The sequence below is a fragment of the Pristis pectinata genome, chromosome 3, assembly GCF_009764475.1.
Source record: "Pristis pectinata isolate sPriPec2 chromosome 3, sPriPec2.1.pri, whole genome shotgun sequence".
NCBI lineage: Eukaryota > Metazoa > Chordata > Chondrichthyes > Rhinopristiformes > Pristidae > Pristis > Pristis pectinata.
The window spans coordinates 47,189,103-47,212,711 of record NC_067407.1 but is presented as its reverse complement, the minus strand read 5'-3'; the positions used below and the strand labels follow the sequence as shown (position 1 = coordinate 47,212,711).

Genomic DNA, 23,609 nt, shown 5'->3' with positions numbered 1-23,609 from the left:
AAGAGAGAGCTGGTCCTGCAAAGAGAATTTAGGGAGTTAGGTAGAAAATTGAAAAGCAGGACCACTAGGGTTCTAATCTCAGGATTATTCCTTGTGCCATTTGCAAGTGAGATTAGGAATAGGAAGACAGGGCAGCTGAATCTGTGGCTAAGGAGCTGGTCCAGGGTAGAGGGCTTTGAGTATTTGGATCATTTGGATCTCTTCTGAAGTAGGGATGACCTGTACAAGAAGGATGAGTTACACCTAAACTGGGGGGGGAAACCAATATCCTTGCAGGGAGATTTGCCAGTGGTAAATGTGGTAAATTGGTTTATTATTGTCACTTGTACCAAGGTGCAGTGAAAAACTTGTATTGCATACTGTTCATACAGGTCAATTCATTACAACAGTGTATTGAGGTAGTACAAGGTAAAATAATAACAGAGTGCAGAATAAGTGTGACAGTTACAGAGAAAGTGCAGTGCAGATAGATCAGAGGTTTTCAACCTGAGGTCCGCAGACCCCCAGGGGTCCGCGGTAGGTTGCCAGGGGGTCCGCGAGCAAGCCAAGAAAAAAATGGAAAAGTGACCTGTTACAAAGACGTAGCTTACTTGCTTGCTCCAGTTTTCCACTATTCAGAAAATCAGCCATATCTATTCTATTTGTTATAGGCGACAATCTTAGAGACTTAGACGGTGTTCCCTTCTGGTAAGCTGCCGCTTAATATTCAATTTACGTAGTCACAGTAGTCAATAATGTTCACTACTCACTACTATTCTGTTGTGCACTGTAGTGTTAGCGAGACTGAGTGACGTTGTTGGTGTGCCTTAATAATATTGCTTACTTACTGTGCATTTATGCCACGGTGACGTCACTGTTAAACGAAAAGTGCGCAAGTGTGTAAATTTTAGATTAGTTTTGATAATTTTGTTTATCAGTAATAGTAATTAAACTGTCCAGCGTGTATTGCTGAGTATGGAGAAATTTCTGAAGAGAAAAGCTGACCAGAAACCGGAAGATTCTGATGACGAAGGGGATAAGGGTGACCAAAAAAAGAAAACAACGCAAGTACGATCCAGAATACATTTCATATGGCTTCACCGCAGTGGGGACAAATGCGGACCAACCTCTCTGTGTTGTGTGTTTGCAAACACTGTCCAACGATGCAATGAAACCAGCGAAATTGAAGCGCCATTTAACAACAGTGCATCCAGATATTGCCAGTAAGCCGAAGGAATATTTTGAGCGGCAAAAAGAGCTGTACCTCAAGCAGAAAGGCAAAATGACAGCCTGCGCCACTGTCAATGAGAAGGCTCTTCGCGCATCATATTTGGTAGCGTTATGAATAGCACGTTCCAGAAAGCCTCACACAATTGGAGAAGAGCCTATACTGCCTGCAGCAGTAGATATGTGCGAAGTTGTACTGGGAAAAGAATCCAGTCAAAAACTGAAAGCCATTCCACTGTCTGATAACACAGTAAGCAGAAGAATTGGCGATATGGCGGAAGATATACAGAGCCAACTGATAGCACATCTTCAGCAAGTCAGATCTGTGATTCAGCTCGATGAAAAGTACTGATGTTGCCAGGTGCTGTGCAGTTGTTAGTTTATGTTCGATATTGGTGGGAAGGAGAGGCTTTGGAAGACTTTTTGTTTTGCAAGGTGCTCCCAGGGCGTACAACCAGATGAAGACCTTTTCCGTGTGCTTGACACTTTTTTGTACAATCGGCTTTGCCGTGGACACAGTGTATTGGAGTATGCACGGATGGTGCTGCCGCAATGACGGGACGGAAGTCAGGTCTAGTCACATGAGTGAAAGAAGTAGCTCCATATGTAGCAGCAACCCACTGCATGATTCACCGTGAGGCTTTGGCTGCAAAGGATATGGATGAAAATCTGTGGATGTGTTTTCCATGTGCATTAAATCGTTAACTTTATCAAAGCTAGGCCGCTTTGATAAAGTCACTATTTCAATAGGGCCTATGTGCAGTAATTTAAGCACTGAATGCATGAATTATCGTTTGATTTTGTGGGCTTTGGGGTTCTGCCATCTAACAAGGACATGTTCTGGGGGGGCTGCAGCATGAAAAAGGCTGAAGACCACTGAGATAGATAATAAGGTGCAAGGTCATAATGAGGTAGATTGTAAAGTCAGGAGTCCATCTTATTGTACTAGGGAACCATTCAATAGTCTTATAACTGGTGGATAGAAGTTATCCTTGAGCCTGATGATATGTGCTTTCAGGCTTTTGTATCTTCTGCCTGATGGGAGGGGGGAGAAGAGAGAATGTCCAAGGTGGGTGGGGTCTTTGATTATGCTGGCTGCTTTACCGAGGCAGCAAGTGGTGTAGACAGAGAGGAGGCTGGTTTCCGTGATGTGCTGAGCTGTGTCCACAACTCTCTGTAGTTTCTTGTGATCACAGGCAGAGCAGTTGCCATACAAAGCCATGATGCATCTGGATAGGATGCTTTCTATGGTGTGTTGATAAAAATTGGTGACGGTCAAAGGGGACATGCCAAATTTCTTTAGACTGCTGAGGAAGTGGAGGTGCTGATGAGCTTTCTTGGCCATGGTGTCAATGTGGTTGGACCAGGGCAGGCTATCTGTGATGTTCAATCCTGGGAACTTGAAGCTCTCAACCCGCTCAACCTCAGCACCATTGATGTAAAAAAGAGCATATGCACCAACCCCTTCCTGAAGTCAATGACCAGCTCTTTTGTTTTACTGACATTGAGGGAAAGGTTGTTGTCATGACACCATTTCACTGAGCTATCTCCTTCCTATATTCTGAGTCATCGTTATTTGAGATACAGGCCACTGTATCATCTGCAAACTTGTAGATAGAGTTAGAGCAGAATCTGGCCACACAGTTGTGAGTATATAGGGAGTAGAGTAGGGGGCTGAGGACACAACCTTGTGGGGCACCAGTGTTGAAGATAATAGTGGCAGAGGTGTTGCTGCCTATCCTTACTGATTGCAGTCTATTGGTCAAGAAGTCAAGGATCCAGTTGCAAAGGGAGGTGTTGAGTCCCAGGTCTAGGAGTTTGGAGATGAGTTTGCTTGGAATTATTTTATATATGACAAACAACAATGGTCCCAGCAGTGATCCCTGTGGTAAGCCAGAAAAACACCCCTTAACCACAACCCTCTGCTTCCTTTCACAAAGCCAATTTTGGATTCCATACGCCCTAACCTACTGGACCTGCTGAAGTCCATGTAAGCCACTCCTACACCCCGGTCTTCATCAATTTCCTTCATTACCTACTCAAAAAAACTCAGGTTTCTGAGACAGGATTTCCCTGGCACAAAACCATGTTGACACCTACTAGTCAGTCCCTTGCCTTTCCGAGTGAGCATCAATCCTATACCTTAGAAATTTTTCAAATAATCTCCTGACTATTGATGTAAGGCTCACCAGCCTGTAGTTTACTGGCTTTTCCCTACTTTCCTTTTTGAATAAAGGAACAACATTAGTTATCCTACAGTCTTCTGGTACCTAACCCATGACTAATGAAGATGCAAACATCTCTGTTAGAGGCCCAGTTAGCTGATCACTTTGCAGAACACATCCATTCAGTCTGCAGGGGTAATCCTGAGTTTCCAGTTGCTTGTCACTTTAATTCTCTATCCCATTCCTACCCTGCCCTCTCTGTCTTTGACCTGTTAAACTGTAACAATGAAACCCAGCAGCAGGGAGAACATCTCTTCTTCCATTTAGGAAATGTTACAGCCCTCAGGGCTCAACAATTTCAAAACTGGCCTATAAAATTAACTTTTTTCTCTCTCCACAAATGCTGTTCGACCTGATGAATATTTCAAGCATTCTCTTTTATTTCAGATTTTCAGCAATTGCTTTGTTTATATCTCACAGTTCCAACATTATTTTCTATTTCTCTTTCTATTTTCATTTATCTGCATTTAGTTGTATCTCCTCCAGACAGTTCAACTTTAACAAACAAGCCTTCACCATCCTCTTATCTGACACCACCATTAATTGTCATTCATTCTCTCTTGGCCTCACCTTTCTCTCTCCAATCCTCACCTTTCTTTGCAACTTAAAAACGCATTTGATTTCTAACTTTTCCTAATGAAAAGTCATCAATAAGAAATGTTAACTCTGTTTCTCTCACCACAGATACTGCCTGATCTGCTATTTCTAGCACTTATTTTTGATTTCTGGCATCTATAGATTTTTTGCTTTCTGATTGTTGTTAATATTACTTGAAATCTATTCCAAATGGAAACAGCAGCCAATGATAAAGCAACAAAAAAATTGTCTTTTGATTATATTAAGCTCAGATCCTCTCAGGACATAAAGGATATGTAAAGCTCTGTTATCCCTCAGAACTACTTTCTAAAAAGAACAGATTTTTTGCCCATTTACCTCAATTCTATTTGTGAGATCTTGCTATGTGCAAATTAATCACTTTGCACTACTTGTGCAAGAATTTCAGTTTGTCCTGAAGTGGTTGCTGGGCTACTTCATTTCCCCCACATCAGCGATTACTTGGTCTTTTGGGCAATTTGCTTAATTGGGAAGTCAGGCTGCCAAAGGCATTATGTAATGATCCATATAGGTCCTGGAGACAGAGAATTTTATTACAATTCAAGAGCCAGTCATGAAACATGTGTGTGTGACCTACTGCACCATGGAGTTACAATGGAGTACTTAATTATCAGAATGGTAATGCTACTAATAAGATGCAGATTAAAAAATTAAAAATTTATAAGCTTGACCTTCAATGGCATGCTTATTTCTGTATGGAATGATCCCTGAGTTGATCACATTATTTCTCTCGTATTCTTGGTTTGTCCTTTAAGGAGCTTCTATAAGAAGATTGGAGCATTCAACTCTAGACGCTTAATTACTTCGGGACATGGGATAGTACTTGCCATGTTCCTACCACACACTCACTGAAAAGGTAGGTGGGGTTCCTCAGTCTTAGTTGCAACCACCTCAGCAAAGATATACCAAATATAAAAGTTGTGAGAGAACCTGTGGAAAATCATTTCAATTTCCCTTTCAATATCTGTCTCGAGAATTTCAAATATGAGACATGAGTTAGGATGTGTCTGAGAGCAAAACCCAATGAATAGGACCTAATCTCATCCAGGATGATTGGCAAAATGTAAAAAAGGTTCTCAGCCTTGTTTGGTTTCAGCATCCATTCCTAGAAGTGCATGTCCATGGATACTTTTTGAAAACAGTTTAAAGTTCTTTGCCAAAGCTAACCAATGAGTAATGACTGTAGGACAGTGTACTTGAGGAATAATTCACAGCAAGAAGTCAACATCTTCAATAGAGAAAAAAATTGATCAGAAAATTTAAAAAAACCAAACATATTACCTTCCCTACATCTCCAACATTTTTCAGCTCTCCCAGACCTGGGAATTACATTTCTAAATTCATTACTCAATTATCTGGCAGGTGATTTATGAGACAAAACATTAAGTTGGACAATACTCAGCTGTAGGAATGCTGTGCAGTTACTAGATCAAAGTTTGACATCTTTTACTGACCGAGCTTTGTAACTGTGAAATGCCTGCTGAAAGAATCTCTAATTAATATAAAAGGGAGAACTTGTGGAAATTAGTTACCAAGTCAGTGGCTACCCTTGTATTAAAGGTTGAATGCAGGGTACAATATGTAACATGACTAAAATTTAAAATTGTCATTTTCATGCAAAACAACAGGTTTATATTGGAAGTGGAGGAATGCAGTAAGATTTTCACACTAGATGGAATGCTGCATCAAATGAGCAAGAAATAAAGGCAAGGAAACTCTTTTGCATAATGTATATGTTTATGCAATAAACAGATGGATTTAATCTCAAACCTGGACTCCAGAGAAGGATGTGCAGGTTTGAGACTCTTAGAGAGTCATACGTCTTTGAATCTGTCTTCCACAAGGATAGGTGGAAGCAGCACTTTTGAACATTTGATGGCAGAGATAGATAGATTCTGGATAAGCAAGGGGATGTAAGTTACCAGGGATAGATACAATTGTGAAATTAAGACGCCAATCAAATGAGCCACAGTCATAGTGAATGGTGGAGCAGGCTTGAGAAGCTGAGTCACCTATTCCTGCACCTATTTTGAATGTTTATTGCATGAACTACAGGGGCATCTTGGATACTGCAGCATACTTTGCATACTGGGTGACTCTTGGGAAACATGGCTTTATGCAACCCATTTCCTTTCCAGGTAACCCGACCGCACATGGTATTCCTACATTGTCTCCCACTTAAATCCTAACCAAACCTAAGTCTGCTCAGTTCATTTAACCCAGTCATGGTCAAGCAGATCCAATCTGTTACCTGCAAATTGTACAATGGATCAATAATTCTCATTATAAATAGTTTGAATATCACTTTCCACACCGAGCTTAGATATCCTTAATGGCGATTATACAATAACTCTCAGTAAATTGCATACACTTTATTGTTTTGTTAACTAATTAAGCCTATCATAAATGTATGGAATTTGAGTTCCTTATGCCAAGCTGTTTATTGTAACAAAAAAATTCAATTTATCAGTCCATCAACTTAGTTTGAAACAAATTTTAGTGAAATTGATCTAAGTTAATCAAGTTCAAGAGTCACGCCTGAATTACCATGATCTAGTTTTGTTTTAATTTGATCAAATTCCAAATATAATGAACACTTTTCACATTGACTATTACAAGGAGAGATAATTATAGGTACTAAGCATGGACATCCACCATACAGTGCCCATTTTAGGATTTATTTTATCAATATGTCTACAGTATTTTTTTATTTGCATGTCCCGTCATTAAATGTGAAAATTCATTGAGTCTGCCTCAAGTCCATGTTGCTAGGTTTTACCTTCTTGCCTTTCACCAAGTGCTTTTAAAGATTTTTCTGCCACTTTTCCATCACAGACAGCTGTTTTTTGGGAACTCTCCTTTGGGGCAGGTAGGACCATTGTTGTGCTCCCCAACAGGGCACTAGTAGAGTGAGCCAGGGAGGTAAATTGTTGCCTCAGACTAGGGTGCTGGAATGTCATTGTGCTCCATAGGGCAAACTCACTAGAAACAAAGGGGTGATTTCCAGACAAAGTTGGTCTGAAAAGGGTTGGCACTGGGTAATGGCTAGGTTGTGTAACCGTTTGATTTAGATGAGGCAAACTTGCCACAACACTATGGTTGTTGGGGGCTGCCTGGAATGGATCAGATGGGGACCTAAAGGCAGAGCTCAATGACCAAGCTGTGGAGGATAAAGGATAGTGACCAGAGTTGTAGTCAGCTATGTCCTTGCAATTCTGCGGACTTCCCCTTCTCCTAGCATTACTGGACAATAAGGTTTCAATTGCTGAAACCAAGTCATCATTGCACCCTTTCAGTACCAGCTCCAACACAGACTGTTTCTGGTTTGGAAATATTTTTGTCAGAACCTCAATAGGAGGCCTTTTGAATTCCCCTGCAGGGGACATGTCCTTAAGTACATCTTCAGACTTCAAGAGCTTCTTGATGTCTTTGAAATTATATCTGGTGGCATCTTTAAGCTGTACCATATCTTCTTTCTTTTGCTCTGCATCATTGCTTGACTCCGCCAGTGGTGATGGTGCATCACTATTTTGGGTATCTGTGGGTGAAACCAACTCTTCCACATCATTTTCGATCATGTTCGTTTGCTTCTTCTCATTAACATTTCCTTCTGCATCTTCATATTCATCTGAAAATACATAAATACAATATTGTAATTGGTGGTGAATAATCGGCTTGCATTATAGTAGATAGTAATGCACAAGAATACATTTCTTACGTATTGCTTTTTGGAGAATAATTTAGTGCAGTTCCTATTTTTCTCCGACTGTCTTTTTTTTAATGGAACTTTAAACTTGGATATCACCAACTCCTCAAGTTCTGGCCTGCTCATTTCACCAATGGAGGAAGAGGAAGATATTTCGCGCGGGGAGGGGTTGGAGTCGGCGTATCCAATGACTTCCCTCTTCAAACGGTTAACATAATATGCTGTAAGTGGCTGAGCAAAATTATTTTAAAATATTTAAGAAACTAACTGTTTTTCAAATATATACAAACTTTCCCAGATATCCTGATACTGGTTGTGACATTGTTCCGCACACCATACTTTCCAAGAAGTCAGAGAATTCGGCCCACAAGGAGATTGTTCAGTCCATGGCACTTCTGCCATTGCTGAAACATTTTGTGCAAGTTCAGCAGTATTTTTGTGTTATACCACTTCCTTTTGTATAAAATCTTGGACGTTATCAAACTGTCTTTTCCAAGGGAGACACGGGAGACTGCAGATGCTGGAATCTATAGCAAAACAAAAACCAAACTGCTGGGTCTAGACCCGAAACGTCGACCGTCCCTCTGGTTCCACAGATGTTGCTTGAACCGCTCAGTTCCTCCAACAGTTTTTTGTCTTTTCCAAAGGCCTGTGGTTTTGGATCTCGAAGGTCTCTGCATCTGAGTTCACTTTACAGTTTTACTATTTACTACGAATTGTCTATTATCCCGCCGGCAAATGTAGCGAGTTCGCGTTCAGTTAAGCTTAATATTTATCTGATCAATATTTGCCATTACATAAAAGGCACCATACTTTACGCAAACTTAAGACTGTATGTCAAATGTCGGCAGATGTCAATTCCTTTTAATTTCAAGCCGTCTGTAAACCGATTAGAAGTAAAACGACGTGTAAAGAAAAAATATTTCGCCTTCCTAAATTGCGGAAGTGAGCCTCCCAGACCTCCATGAAATAACTATACGCAGCTTTTACAATTCGAATATATGGCAATATTTAAAACATAGGTAATATATTGTTTCTTTGAAATAAGGTAGATGAAAGTCAATAAAGGAAAATGAGCTACACAGTGATTTTTTTAATGTTGCCGATGTAAGATAGGGATAGAAAACGATCTGACTGTACGTTTGATTTGCTTGAGCTGAGAATCGCATCGTCAGAAAACCCAAAGAAATTAGAATCCAACAAAACAACTCCCGCCAATTTGTTTAAAGTTTAAGAAAAGTGAATAATTCAATATTTACATGGGTATCCCGTCGGTTTTCATCTGATTATTAATCATAGATCCAAATTAAGGTTAACATTTACTTGCTTGTAAAGTTTAATTCTTTTTGACATTTTGTTCACTACATTCAAATGTAAATAGTACTGACAGGAACAACACGTCACCAAATCTTATCACAGGTTACAAACTGATGGACCTAACAAAGGCTCCATGTTTTTTTTCCGGTAGTCCAGCCACTGCGAAATCATAATTTACTCTGATTGTTTCAATCGTTCGAAGCAACGCTTTCTTAGTAAAATTATACTTGCTTAAACTCTTGATTCACAATGTAAAAAAAGTCAATCAGCTCCTAGAGATAGACCAGCAACTTTCTGAATATGGAACTAAACTATTTCAGTATACTTAACCAGTCGCCATTGGGGAATCTTTGCAGAATGTCAATCTAGATATTTTAAATCTATATTTGGCACAATATATGGAAATATCACTGAAGTGGTCAGGCGCGGTTTTATTAGAAATAATGACGTTCATAAAAGTGCGTTTTCTTAAGAAATATCTAGAAATGATCCCAGCAGCAGGTCTCTCTTTGTTTCAATTGTAACCAGGCAATTTGATCCCTTAATCCTTGCACTGTGCAGATTAATCACGTCCCTGGGGCTGAAACGGTAAACGCGGGTCATCCAAACAGATCAATCCCCCTTTTCACCCCAACGCAATTATCATAACCAGAGCCTCATGCCTTTGAACTAGCCGGCTCTTTGATTTGTTATGTTGAGAATTAACGCGGAAAAACAAGCAGGAAGCCAATTTGTAGTAAGAATAATCAGACCCTTAAGTGCTCACAGACAAGAGGATAACAAGTGTGGCTTGCTTTGCCACTGATTATGCAGTTAAAATGGCATCCAGATTGTTGCATTCACTCCAGATTCTGTGTTCCATTCATTTAACTAAAATGTTCTACCCCCTTGTTCGACATAAGTAATTCATGCCCATGTAGCCATGAAATTGTTTTCGGGATTTTTTGAAGGGGGTAATATTATATATCTTGTTAACCTTCCCGGAGTGGACAAATCTTGCGAAATCACCTCAGACTTAATGAAGATGAGGAGAGAACCGGATGCTTCCAACTTCTGAATGTAAATGATTATCCACTAAATTATGTTGTAACAAAACATTAAAAAAAACTTTTGCTAACTGAACAAACATTCCTAATATTTGGAATGCGATTTCGCAGCAGTTTGGTTTAAAATATACTGAGCAAATCGGGATTTTTCCCCCGAGTCTGCGGCCAGCGCAACAGACTGCTTGGGGTGTTCAAAGGGGGAATTGAGTTGCAGGCATGAAGGAACCCGTCCAATTTTCCGATTCAGTGCATTCGGAGGCAGATTTTTGGGAACTCTGCCTTATAATGTCCCCATAGGAAAAGAGAAACATCCAATTTTGTAGTCTCCCTTCGTAGTAATTGCTCCATGAATGCAAGCCGTTGAATGCAAGCCGTTTGCACTTGTAACATTGTTACAGGCCCTGGAAAATAACAAACTCCCCATTGTTAGTGCAAGTGCAACAGTAGCCGCCCCGTTCTTAGAATGGGTGAAACAAGAGGAGCATGTATTGCACATTGTCTGTAGACTTTTTTAAAGACAGTTATTTAATGATAGGTTTGCCCATAAAAATAATTGCATTAAATCTAAACTCACACTGAATGTGAGACATTTGCAAGGTCCCAAGAGATGTGATAGCTCGCTCTGCGTTAGTTTCATTGCTTATAATTGGGGGTGATAGTTTAAAGATTTCATAGAGGCAGAGGGTTGTACAGCACAGAAGCAGGCCTTTCGCCCCACCACATACATTGCCGACCTTGTTGCCCATCTACACGAATCCCATTTGCCCACAATTAAAGGATGGCCTCCACTTTGACAACAAAATCAGCCGGAAAGTATTAACATTCAGAGTTAGAGCGCACGAGTTAGAGCGGAGTGACCCACCGTCTCACACGATGAGTTATTGGTTTCTGATACTGGTTCACCATACTTTTAATATCAAATGTTACTGCACTGCGAAAGTGCAAAGACTCCTCGATAGCTACGGGATCATTTAGAGACTACTTTGCCTTGTAATTATTAGGGTTCGCGGAGCTATGAAAAGCCCTGACGTTTCCTCACCTGGTCGTTGTCGCAGAGAGTCAGGAGCCGTCGTCTCCTCTGGTCTGTTTCTACCTCTGTCTCTTGAGTATAAACTATCCGGAGGGGGCGAGTCCTCGAGTCTCTCGGGGGCTGGGTAAGTAGCTCTATAATCCTCGGGAAGAACCAGATTGCAAGGATTCTCGTTGCTTTGCTGCCTCCTGAGGGCCACCTGTGCCGCCATGACCCGCTGTCTCTCCAGGATGAGGATGCACTTGTCGCAAGTACAGTCTTTGAAGCGGCAGTAACGCTTGTGGCCTTTCAGCCAGGACAGCACCCCGTGGTTCCGACACCGAGCGCATTTGGGAGTTCTCTGAGACGGTGCTCGGGGAGATGCGGAGGGCATGTACAAATACGGAGGACCATAGCTATTCATGGTAGTTGAGCGCTGTTACAATGAGAATTCCGTATCTATTACAACACAGGTCTTGATTCTTTTCCGATAGCTTTTTGGCAAATGAAATTTGTATTCAAGGAAACAACACCGGGGACAGCGCAAGCCTGATCCCTAGAGCAGGAGTGCGATTCATATACATCTCGGCTGCACCGCCTCGATGTTTATAGGCAGTTATTTCAAGTCACTCAAGTGAAACGATTTCAATGAAAGGATCGAAAATCATTTTTTTTTCGCCGCAAACCTCTCCCCTTCCATTCTTTCCGAGAAGGGTTCAAAACAGCTCCACAATAAGACAATTCTCAATGGGTTGGAGTGTTTGGAGGAGGAGATATAGGTGCAGAGAAAGGGCGGGCTCATTCCATTCAACAGGGATTAAAAGCAAACGAGAGAGCTGGAAGCGAGGTAATAGAGCTAATGGATCACTTCATACAGATCCCCTTTCACAAAGTCTTCTTCCCAGTCTCTGTAAAACGGAAATATCTCGTTTTTAAGGTGCGTTAAATTTCAAGATGCATTGTATTAATTGTCTGCTTTCACTTTACATTTCAGTATAAAAGTAGTAACCAGAAATAACAATATGAGAATTAACTCCCATTCTACATTAAATGAAATTTAGAAAGCGTAAGGTCATTTACTTTTTTGTGTTGTATTATAAATCAAACCACAGGGAACAAGAGGCTAGTTATTTAGCTCCTCTTTAAGTAGAATGAGGAGCTATCAACATTGTTTAAATTTGTCCATGTATCATCAACTTTTGTTTTGTCTGTCAATAATTCACCTTGCTTCACTTGTCTTGGGGCAGTCGGCGCGCTGAACATCGCGCACAATCACCTCCTTCTGCAACATTTAGTTAATACATAGGAAACACGGCTGATTCGAAGTGGCAGAATTTATGCCGCATGATTTCACACTCATGGAAACCACACACCTGAAACCCGTGAGAAAGTGCTCCGCTGGGAAACAAGCCACAGTCTGTGATTTCAGTCATTCCAAACAATATGAAATTTTATTCTATCCGGGGGCATATGGATAAGATTTGAAAGCATTAAGCACTTACACATAGGAAGCGAGGTGGGGGTGGGGAGGAGGAGCTTGTCTAATAGGCAATATCCTCCGTTTAGCCTTAAACATTTCTCTCTCTGGCAGTCTTTTCTTGTCCTATTTGGTCTTTGCTGTCTGGTTTCCATTGGTAACTACGGGCTGATAAGCCTGATCTCAGTGGTAGGGAAATTACTGGAGAAAATCCTGAGGGATGTGATTTATGTACATTTGGAAAGCCAGTGGTAGTCAGCGTGGCTTTGTGCAGGGGAAATCCCGCCTCACTAATTTGATTGAATTTTTTGAGGAGATAGAAGAAGGTTAATGAATGCGGTGCTGCAGATGTTTTCCATATAGAATTTAATAAGGTATTTGACAAGGTCCAATGTGGTAAGGTGGTTTAGAAGTAATGGACCATGGGATCCAGGATAAGCTGGCTAACTGGATCCAAAATTAGCTTAGTGATAGGAGGCTGAGGGTAGTGGTGGATGGATGCTTTCCTGATTGGAAGTGTGAGACAAGTGGTGTACCATAGGCATCAGTGCTGGGACCCTTGTTACTTGTGACAAATATATAGGACATGAATGTAGGAGGTATGGATAGTAAGTTTGTGGATGATACTAAAGTTTGTGGGTGTTGTTAATGGTGAGTAAGATTGTCTAAGGCTACAGCAGAATGTAGATCAGATGGGAGGTTGGGTGGACCATGTAATTTAATCCTGACGTGCAAGGTGATGCATTTTGGGAAGTCAAATAAGGGTAGGACTTGTACAGTAAATGGTAGGGCTCTAAGCAATGTTGACAAACAGAGAAATCTTGGAGTGTCAGCTCCATAGTTCCCTGAAAGTGGCAACACATGTAGGTAGGGTGGTGAAGGAACAGGCCCTTCAGCCTACGATGCCTGTGCTGACCTTAATGCCACCTTAAACTGCATATTTGCCTGCACATGGTCTATATCCCTCCATTTCTTGCCTTTTCATGTGTCCATCTAAATGCCTCTTAAACATTGCTATCATATCTGCTTCCACCACTTCCCCTAGCATCACATTCCAGGCACCTACCACTCTTGAAAATCTCCTTTAAATGTTCCCCCTCTTACCTTAAGGCCGTGCCCTTTTTTATTTTACATTTCCACCCTGGGAAAAAGATTCTGACTATCTACTTTGTCTGTGCCTCTCATAATTTTATATACTTATATTGAGTCGCCCATCAGCCACAAACACTCCAAAGAAAACAATTCTCTCTAATCCAGGCAACATCCTGGTGAACCTTTGCTGCACCCTCTCCAAAGCCTCCACATCATACCTGTAATGCAGTGACCAGAACTGCATACAAAACTACAAACTTGGCCCAACCAACGTTTTATACAGCTGCAACATGGCTTTCCAATTTTTATACTCAACGCCCCAACCGATGCCATACCCCTCCTTTACCACCCTATCTATTTGTGTTGCCACTTTAGGGAGCTATGGATTTGCACTCCCAAGATCCCTCTGTCATTTACTGTATACTTTCTTCTTACATTTGACCTCCCAAAGTGCAACACCTCACACTTGTCCAGAATAAATTCCATCTGCCAATTCTCTGCCCATATTTCCAACTGATCTATATCCTGCTGAATCCTTTGACAATCTTCTTCATGATCCACAGCTTCATCAATTTTTGTATCACCTGCAAACTTACTAATCAGCCCACCTACATTTTTATCCAAATTATTTATATATATATCACAAACAACAGAGGTACCAGCACTGATCTTTGCGGAACACCACTGGTCACAGCCAGAACAACACCCCTCCACTACTACCCTGTGTCTTCTGTGGCCAAGCCAATTTTTAATCCAGTCTGCCAAATCTCCACAGAACCCATGTGCCTTAATCTTCTGGATCAGCCTATCATGAGGGACCTTGTCAAAAGATTTCAGGTTTATGTTAACAATATCCACTGCCTTACCCTCATCAATCACCTTCATCAACTCCTCAAAAAAACTCAGTCAAGTTTGTAAGACATGACCTCCCCTGCACAAAACCATTCTGACTACCCAAAAAATAAGTCTGTATTTTTCCAGATGTGAATAGATCCTATCCCTAAGAATCTTCTTCAATAATTTCCCTACCACAGATGTAAGGCTCACTGGCCTATAATTTCCTAGTTTGTCCCTATTGCCCTTCTTAAAAGAAGGAACAACATTGGCTATTCTTTGGGACATCAGCTGAATCTGAAGAGGATACAAAGATCTCTGTCAAGGCCCCAGCAATCTCTCCTCTTGCCTATCAATAACCTGGGATAAATTCCATTAGATCGAGAGGACTTATCCACCTTAATGTTCTTCAAAAGACCCAGCATTTACTCCTCCTTGATATCAACATGCCCTAGAATAGCAATATACCCCTCCCTGATCTTGCTATCCTCCATGAAGGGCCTGTTCTTGTGCTGTACTGTTCTATATTCTATGTATGTTCTATGTCCTCTGCTTGATGAATACCAATGTGAAGTATTTGTTTAGTACCTCACTCACTTCCTTTGGCTCCAGGCATAAATTCTCTCCTTTGTCCGAGTTACTCTCTTGTTTTTAATGTATGTATAAAATGCATATGGCATGTTTGCCTTCATAGATTGGGGCATAGAATATAAACATTGGGACATTATGTCAAACTCTACAAAACGCTGTTTAGACCACACTTGGAATATTAGATCAGTTCTGCCACACTACAGGAAGGATGTGGTTGCACTAGAAAGGATCCAGAGGACATTCACCAAGATGTTGCTTGGATTGGAAGACTTTAATAATGGGAAGAGATTGGATAGGCTGAGTTTGTTTTCCTCGAAGTGAAGGGGGCTGAGGGGTGACCTGACTGAGATATATAAAATTGTAAGAGGCAAAAACAGGGGAGAGAGTCAGGATCTTTTTCCCATGGTAATAGTATTAAAAACAAGAGGGCATTGGTTTAAGGGTAGAGGAAGGAGTTGTAAAGGGTATTTGAGGGGATAGGTTTTTTTTACCCAGGAAGTGGTTGATATCTGGAACTCACTGCCAGAGGAGGTGGTGGAGTCAGATACAATCACTCTGGTTAAGAGATATTTAGGCAGGCAGAGAAGGAAACGGTCCTACTGCAGGCAAATGGGATTAGTGCAGATAGGCAAAAAGGTCGGCATGGACATGATGGGATGTACAACTCAATGGATCTATAAGATCTGACAAAGTTCACATCCGTCCTTCAATTCTTCATCATCATGATTTACTGCCTCGAACTACACCGTCAGTAATTCCTTCTGTCCTCCCGCTTTAGGGTATCACGGAGCCAATTATTCCTTTCAAACTTAGTTTTGTCACACGTACATCTTGGTTCTTCTGCTTTGATTTCTTAACTTTAATAAATATATATTCGTTTACTAAATGGAGGCAAACGTTGGTCAGTTTGGTCTACTCCGGCACGCTGGTCATAGTTGAGGAACTGTCAGATTAAAATCCCATATCCTGCCGCTAACAATTCTCTCTGGCTGCCAGTGCCAGACACACAGGCTGATCCTTGTAATTTATTTCTCCTGGATTTCGGCAGCGAGAAAGGGAAACGTTATCAATTTCTTTAAGATAACCGTTTAGAGGCCTCAATCTAAACGGAAATTACGTTATTTAATGCCACGCAGCTTTTATTTTTCTTCTGATCCGGTTTTATTCATAAAGTCCCTTTGAGTTTGAGCTTTTAGTTGGTAAGCCTTGGTCATTGAAGAGCATCACTGAAATTGTAAGTGGTAAGGGTGAATGTTGTATTTCACTCTCAAGATTTGTTGTGCATTCCTGCATCCCGAGAAATTCTGATTCCCATTATAAAATGTGTGTAAGGAATGTGCTTTAGATTGGCCTGGTTGTTTGACAATCGCCACAGAGGGGTCACCTCGATGGAAGCGGTACACTGTACAGTATTTGATCCAGAGCGTGGTGTATTTGGTCCATGGCCGTTGGTTTGACTTGATTGGTGCCCAAGAACTGCGGGGTTAAGAGTCCAGTTTTTGTTCGCAGACTTTCAGAACGGTAAGCACGTTCAACATCCGTCATTTTCCTCTCGATGGAATCAACAGGCGCACTAAAGTATAATCAGCAAATGCTGATAACAGGTTCTCGACAGCACTGGAAACTCTTCCCGTTCTGCCGAATCGTCGCAGGCGATAAATCCGTTTCCCTTTCTACATGTACTGCCACCCTCGCAGAGTGTTTTCGATATTTTCTGTTTGTTTCAGAGCCAACATCCTCAGTATTTTACCATTTGTAGTTGTTCAAATCGTTGTCCGACCTACCGTTAGCTCACGGCACGTTGAAATGGAGACTAGAATCAAGAATCTGAACTTTCCCTTCATTTTCCGGTGGTGGCAGGGTCTCTTGTTCCAAGGACAGCAGGCGTCTGCCAGCTCATTTTCAGTACTTTCTTATAGCTGAGTTTTATTTAATGATAATAGTAAACGCAGTGCAGGGGTCAACTAGATTGACAACTGTCCTTGCGAGATCAGAGACTTTAAGTAAAGGCAACGCTCAGCGATCTGCGCTGCTACGGGTATCGTAGCCAACCAATTGACAAAGGTAATGATTTGTCATTACTGTATTTAAAAGCAGCCCTGGATCTTGCCTTCTTCCATTACAATATCTCAAGAGACGGAGATCTGAAAATGTCATATTCTGAAAATAGCTTTAGAATCCTACAATATTCTTTGAAATGGTCCCTTGTTTCACAAAACTTTTTATCATAAGGTTTATTTCTTTTCATTCACCTGAGAAATCCAATTTTGTAGCTTTGACATCAGTTTTAAAATCTACAGTAATTTATTTTTCTTTTGTGACATTTATTTATAATGTGAAGAAGCAACTCTGAATCTGGCAACAATCCCACACAGTCAGGCCCAAGTATCATTTGTGGATAATGGAACCAAAATTAGTTTCATGATGGATCACTTCCCCATGATATTTACCAACAATGTTGCTGTTTTAATTCAAAGTACATGTTTTATCTCGACAGAAATATTTTTTTAATAATTGGATTGATATGCAAGGTAATACTTGACTCGAGTCAGAATTTTGGAATTAATGTTTTTTCATATTTGCAAGATATTTCAAAGTTATGCAGCTTTATTCAAAATAGAAGAACTGCAGATCTAATGTTTAAGTTATTTTCTACTTAAATCTAAAACCAGTGCATCTTTTATACTCAATTTTTTTTTAGTGCGAAACAGTACTTACAGGAGGCCTCTGTACATGTTGCCACATCATGTTTTTCCATAGTTTGTGAATTTTAATTGATTGTATGGTGAGGGAAGTTAGCACTGGGGAAATTCTGAGACTAAGCTTTCTGCACCGGAAAGGCTTAAATCCCATAATAGTGCCATATTAGTAGCTTTGTTACAGTAATAATAAAATCCACATTTTAGAAATTAAAAATAATTGTTACTATTACCATTGTCTCTCCTTAGGAATGCAATGTTTTCATAATCTAAGTCGTGTTTATTCACAACCCTAATAAAATTTGTCACTGTTTTCTCTCAAAGGTATATATGTTGATATATGTCTTTGACCTTGATAAATAATGCAAGCTGTGACATTAGAAATTGTGGAAGTGTTACAACAAATCCCAACTGTAACTTCACATACTTTAATTTTGAAGCAGGGTGTGCTGGATAGTAATCAGAAATATGAACTTCCCCTGATTGTTTTCTTTTTTACTCTGCTAGGACCAAGGCCAATAAAATTCCCTCTTGTTGAGATTTTTCTGCATGGACTGGGTACAAAATCTAGGACTCTGCCTTGATTGGTTTTGTTCACCAGTCATTGCATTAATTTCTAGAACAGTTGAGAAGTTTGTTGTATCCACTATGCTTCCTCCCTTTTCTTCCTTTTCCCTCTTCAGCAATATTGGAGGTCTGAATTGATACAATACAGAATGACTAGGTAGGAAAAATCCCCCAAAACTTATTTAAGATCTAAAATTGAACCATTTGTATAGTTGGTTTTCAGAATCCAACAGTTAACTTTTAGAAATTAAAAACAAAAGTAGTGTACTGAATATGAGTCTGAAGATTCGGATGAAATTCATATCCCTAAAAATACATAAAATAATGCATAGAAGGATACATTGGTAAGTCACCTGTCTCCATGTCAGAAATGTTTTTTTCTTTGAATTCTAATTATATATAATTTCAGTTTTGCACATATATAAAAAACTCTGATGTATATAATGTCTTTCATAACCAGAGGATGTTCCATAATACTTCTGACTCACAGGGGGGAGGTCTGGAGCATGGTTGTCTGTTTGGGGAATTGCACCTCACTGAGGATTTATTTACCCTGGGTGCGATCCATCTGAGTCAGACTGGGACTAAAAGGATTAAAGTATGAGCATATAGACCAGACTTGTGTTCCCTTGAGTTTAGAGGATTAAGGGGAGATTCAAATAAAGTGTTTAAAATGATTAAAGGATTTGGTAGGGGAGGTAGAGAGAAACTATTTCCCCTACTGGAGGACTACATAACAAATGGTCTTTAAGGCTAGAGCTGGCCCATTTAGAGAGATGTACAAGAAATGACTTTTTCACAAAAAGGTTGGTGGAAATTTGGAACACACTTTCTCTAAAATGCTGTTGAAGCTACATCAATTAAAAATGTAAATACTGAAACAGATTCTTTTTCGGCAGGTGTTACTAAAAGTTAAGAATTACAGAAATTAAAAAAAGTAGGAGTTAAGATAAAGATCATGCATGATTTAACCAAGAGGAGGAACAGGCTCAAGGGGTTGGATGAACGTAATCTATTATTGTGACTTCTGCAGAAATATGAGAATGCATTTGGGCGCATATTCATTGAAGCTTGTAAGAATAAGACACCATCTCATTTAGACATATAAGATTCTGAGGGGGAATAACAGGGTGGATGCTGAGAGGATGTTTCACTAGTGGGGATATTTAGAGCAAGGATGCATAATTTCAGATTAAGATGTTGCTCGTTTAAAATGGGGATGAGGAGGAATTTTTTTTCTCTTCGAGGGTCGTGAATGTTTCCTTGGAATTCTCTACCCCAGAGAGCTTTGGAGATACAGCTGCTAAATGTATTCCAGGCAGAGATTAACAGATATTTGAATTGCAAGGGGTTTGGGGAGAGAGTGGGAAAGTGGTTGTGGTTAAGACTGGATTAGCCATCATTTATATTATTGGCTAGTTTACCCAACTATTTCATTCTCTCCCCCCCATAGCTTTTTTAGTTGTCCTCTGTTGGTTTTTAAAGGCTTTCCAATCTGGCTTCCCATTAATCTTCAAAAGTAGTGTGAATACATTTATGTTGCACAACATACATGTCAATGGGCCATATCCAGCCTGTGGGATATGTTAGTTAGACCCACCTACAATAACCACACCTGCTCTCTGCAGGCTCACCAGGTCCTCTTCTTTTCCATCTGACCACTAGCCCACACTTGCCACACAAGTTGCTTTGGATATCCTGAAGGTTTGCTTCTGTCCCACTGTATTTGCTGTTGGCCCCTGCTGCATAAAATCTTAATGCACATGATGTTAATTTTCCAATCTTGACCAATTGATTGAAGAATTGTTTTTTATTTGTAATTCCAAACCAGATGACATCCAGCATTGTAAAATTTGGTGGAACCCCTGAACCAGGCCCCCTGCTATACATAGGGAAGGAGCACTGGAAATGTGGAGACAGCAAGTGAAGTGGCGAGGTGATGGAGTAGGTCAGTTGACAATGAGGAGACAGGGAGTAGAGCAGTGTGAACTATGGCAATTGTTTCATTAAAGCTGACTAAAAATTTTGGTATCTGGTTACATAGGGTTTGCAGACTCTCCTTGAAAAAAGGTTTGGAGTATGTTGTGCCTCAATACATTTTTTATATAGAAATATGGACTATATAAGGTTGGGACCCAGTCTAAACATGATCTCAAGGGAGCAATGTAAAGTTCCATTCAAGCTGGGTATGTTTTGCTACAGCTCATACGCTTAATAGTGAAAGGTGACCAATGGAGAATAGAATGCATTGCTGAATCCAGCTGTTATCTACTAATGTAATGCTGATTACTGCTTTATATTTAACCCCCTCTCCCACTCTCATGCTGATATTCTGTTTCTCTCATCCATAGGTACAATCAAGTGTCATACTAAACAATATCTCATCATCTCTTTACAAGTGCCATGTTCGAATTATCACTGAAGAGTTTGTAATCTCTGATATCGCCGTTTTAATCATCAACCACTGTATTCCCTTTCATCTTGGAGCTCTCTTACTCTATTAATAAAGGTCAGAGATGACCTTTATATGTCTACCTTGATAATTCTCTACCCAGCTTCTGAAAATCTGCTTACAAGCCAGTATATACTGTTGCTTCCTTTGCTTGAGAGTAATTGCCACGTCTGTACACTTGACCTTCCATTTTATATCCCATATCTTACTTTGGTCAGTTCAGTCAAGGACTCCGCAGTCAAACAAAACCAGAAGTATTACCCCTACCCTTCCCTCTCCATGCTGATTGGCCAGCTGTGCGTCTTATGCATTTTCTGATTTTACTATTGACCACTGCACTGACAGCCTCACACTACATCATGGGAGGTTCAATGCACAGTAACCAAAAGTCCAAATCTACAGAGCAACTTCATACAATCATCCTGTAGCTAAAACAGTGTCCCAACCAAAAAAAAATGCTTCTTTTGCCTTTTTAGCCGTGTATTCACCAGTGCCCTCATTAAAGGACAAGGTCATTCATAAAAGTTCATATATTGGGATTTGTGCACTCAGTTTCCAAACCTATGGTGGGTGATCAGTGACTGGTTTTACTGTGAAGAAATAATAAAGGAGCTCACAATAGAAGAGTCAGAGCTAATGTTGGATGGAAACATTTTTCACATTGAGATAAAATAATGCAATTTTCTTGGCTACTCTGGGAGCTCGTGTCAGTCACTGGTCAAGCGTTTCAAAACACTTACTGTTTATTGACATATTAATTACTGATTATGGCACAATATGCCACAAATCACAACCACTAGATTCGTTCCAAGCAAACTGCAGAGTGAACCAGAAAGAAATAAAATCAATCCTGTGGAAAATTCAATTCAGTCTGTACTTGACGAACTGCATGTTGGTGTAGAGAAACTGGTTGTAAATTTCTTTGATATATCCATTTAGATCATCCAGGATTCTTTGTATAAAACAATACATCATAACTGTAATACTACAAGGCTACATAAGTTCGGTAAAAGTCAACCGAGTGTGAAATTGCTAGGTATGGCTTTACCGTGAATGATGACCAAATTATTGATTAGGAGCGGCAATCATTTTGTTCTTTTGACAAAAGCAATCGAGATGGTGCAGGCAGCTTCCTTGTTATATGAAGGGTTACTTTTGAGTAATGTCAAGGAACATGATTCCACATAACACAAAGTTGTCAGGGAAGAATTTGAAAGCAGAACTTTGTGGTAGAATAAGGGGAACCCTTTTCAAGCTTCAACCACCCATACACAAAACTTCAGAGTCACAAAATATCAACTATCTTATCGTTTTGTGTTTCATATTACTCATTACTACACTTTTCCAAGAACCATTTGAAAAACAGCAATTGCAAGCACAACATTTGAAGGGGCAGTAAATAGTTCAAAAGAGTTATGTTTTTAACAGGCAAAGGTATAGAGGGAAACTGAAATCAAACCAGGAATGAGATTTGTTCTCCAGTTTGCTTAATTGCTAGGAATCAATTGCTTTCTTGGGAAGAACTTTGACTTCCAAGACAGATCATTCCTGAGTCCGGACTGTCAGTGGCTGACTCTAGAATGAAAGCACAACAGAGTGTAAATAACGTGGCAAGGCCTCTGGTTTATTTCCACACTATTTCCTAAATTCCACACAGATTTGCACATGAAATGTTTCAGCCAACACACTCTTATGTGTTTGTTTAGTTCTTGTGCTGGCTTCTTTTGTAATGCTAATTCTTGAAGGATATCCAGTCTCTTTTCTGTGAAGTGCACAGTTCAATGAGCACCCTGTTCAGGATACCCCTTGTTTATACACCACATTTGTTTAGCCACTCTACAATGTTTGTCTTATAGGTATTAATAAATGAAAGATGTAGTTGCTTTTCCCAGGGGTATTCCCATCAGCTGACTAATATCCAAAGTGGAGTAACTCATTTGCTGCTGTGAGATCTGCATTGCATCTGTACTTTAAAGTATTGTGCTTGTGGGGGGGGGGGGGGGGGGGGGGGGGCGGCCGGTGAAGGGGCGTTTTTGTGGTGCTTGGTAAGCAGAGTTTAATGTAGATGGAATGCACAGTTTAATTTAAACTTTATTCCCACATTGTATTAATTTCAATAAGGAATCCCTGCAGTACTATGGCAGCAATTGCTACATGAATGATCCATCAAAAGCTGGATAATTTGGAGGTTGAAGAACTGTTGGACGATACAAGATAATTGAAGATGTGAGGCCAGGATTTGGTCTTTCAGTATATAGCACAAATTCAGGTAGCTTGTGTATTATGGATTGCTGCGTACTTCATCCAAAAAGATGAGGAGGTGTATAAAGAGGAGTTGCCTCTTTATACACCTCCTCACCCTCATGATAGTTTCAAAATCAGATTCTGCCAACAGAATATAAAATGGCCAATCAGGTTTTACCAGTTGTGAGACATTCCCTGAATACAAGGTACATTTATCATCAGAAGACACAAGAGAATGCAGATGCTGGAATCTGGAGCAACAGTCTGCTCGTGGAACTCGAGCAGCATCAGTAGGAGGGAGTAAATCGCCGACGTTTCAGGTCAAAACACTGCATCAGGACAGATTGGCCTTTATCATCAGGAAAGGTTTACTGTTTCTCCATTTCTAAATGGTATGTGGCTACTGACAAAAGCAACTTCCTGCTTATTCTTTTGGGGAGTGTAAATAAAGTTGAAGGATGTTGCATGTTCTACAACTTTGGGGGTAGAAAACAGAATGCAATGTTTGGTTCTGGGGTACATCAGTTAA

At 40.2% G+C, this 23,609-nt stretch overlaps 1 protein-coding gene across 1 annotated transcript; it reads right to left on the bottom strand.

Annotated features, from left to right (window-relative positions):
- Nucleotides 1-6,814: 6,814 nt before the first annotated feature.
- Nucleotides 6,815-11,548, bottom strand: LOC127567747 (doublesex and mab-3 related transcription factor 3, truncated-like). Its single transcript, XM_052010732.1, has 2 exons — nucleotides 11,155-11,548; nucleotides 6,815-7,674 (listed from the first exon to the last, which is right to left on the bottom strand). Exons 1-2 carry the CDS (start codon nucleotides 11,546-11,548, stop codon nucleotides 6,815-6,817), a joined length of 1,254 nt encoding a protein of 417 aa, XP_051866692.1.
- Nucleotides 11,549-23,609: the final 12,061 nt, after the last annotated feature.

Excerpts from the sequence above, each read along its gene's own strand:
- LOC127567747 (XM_052010732.1), bottom strand. The coding sequence starts at position 11,548 with ATGAATAGCTATGGTCCTCCGTATTTGTACATGCCCTCCGCATCTCCC. Across the intron at positions 7,675-11,154 it reads CTCTCTGCGACAACGACCAG|ATGAATATGAAGATGCAGAA; the intron begins GTGAGGAAACGT and ends ATGTATTTTCAG.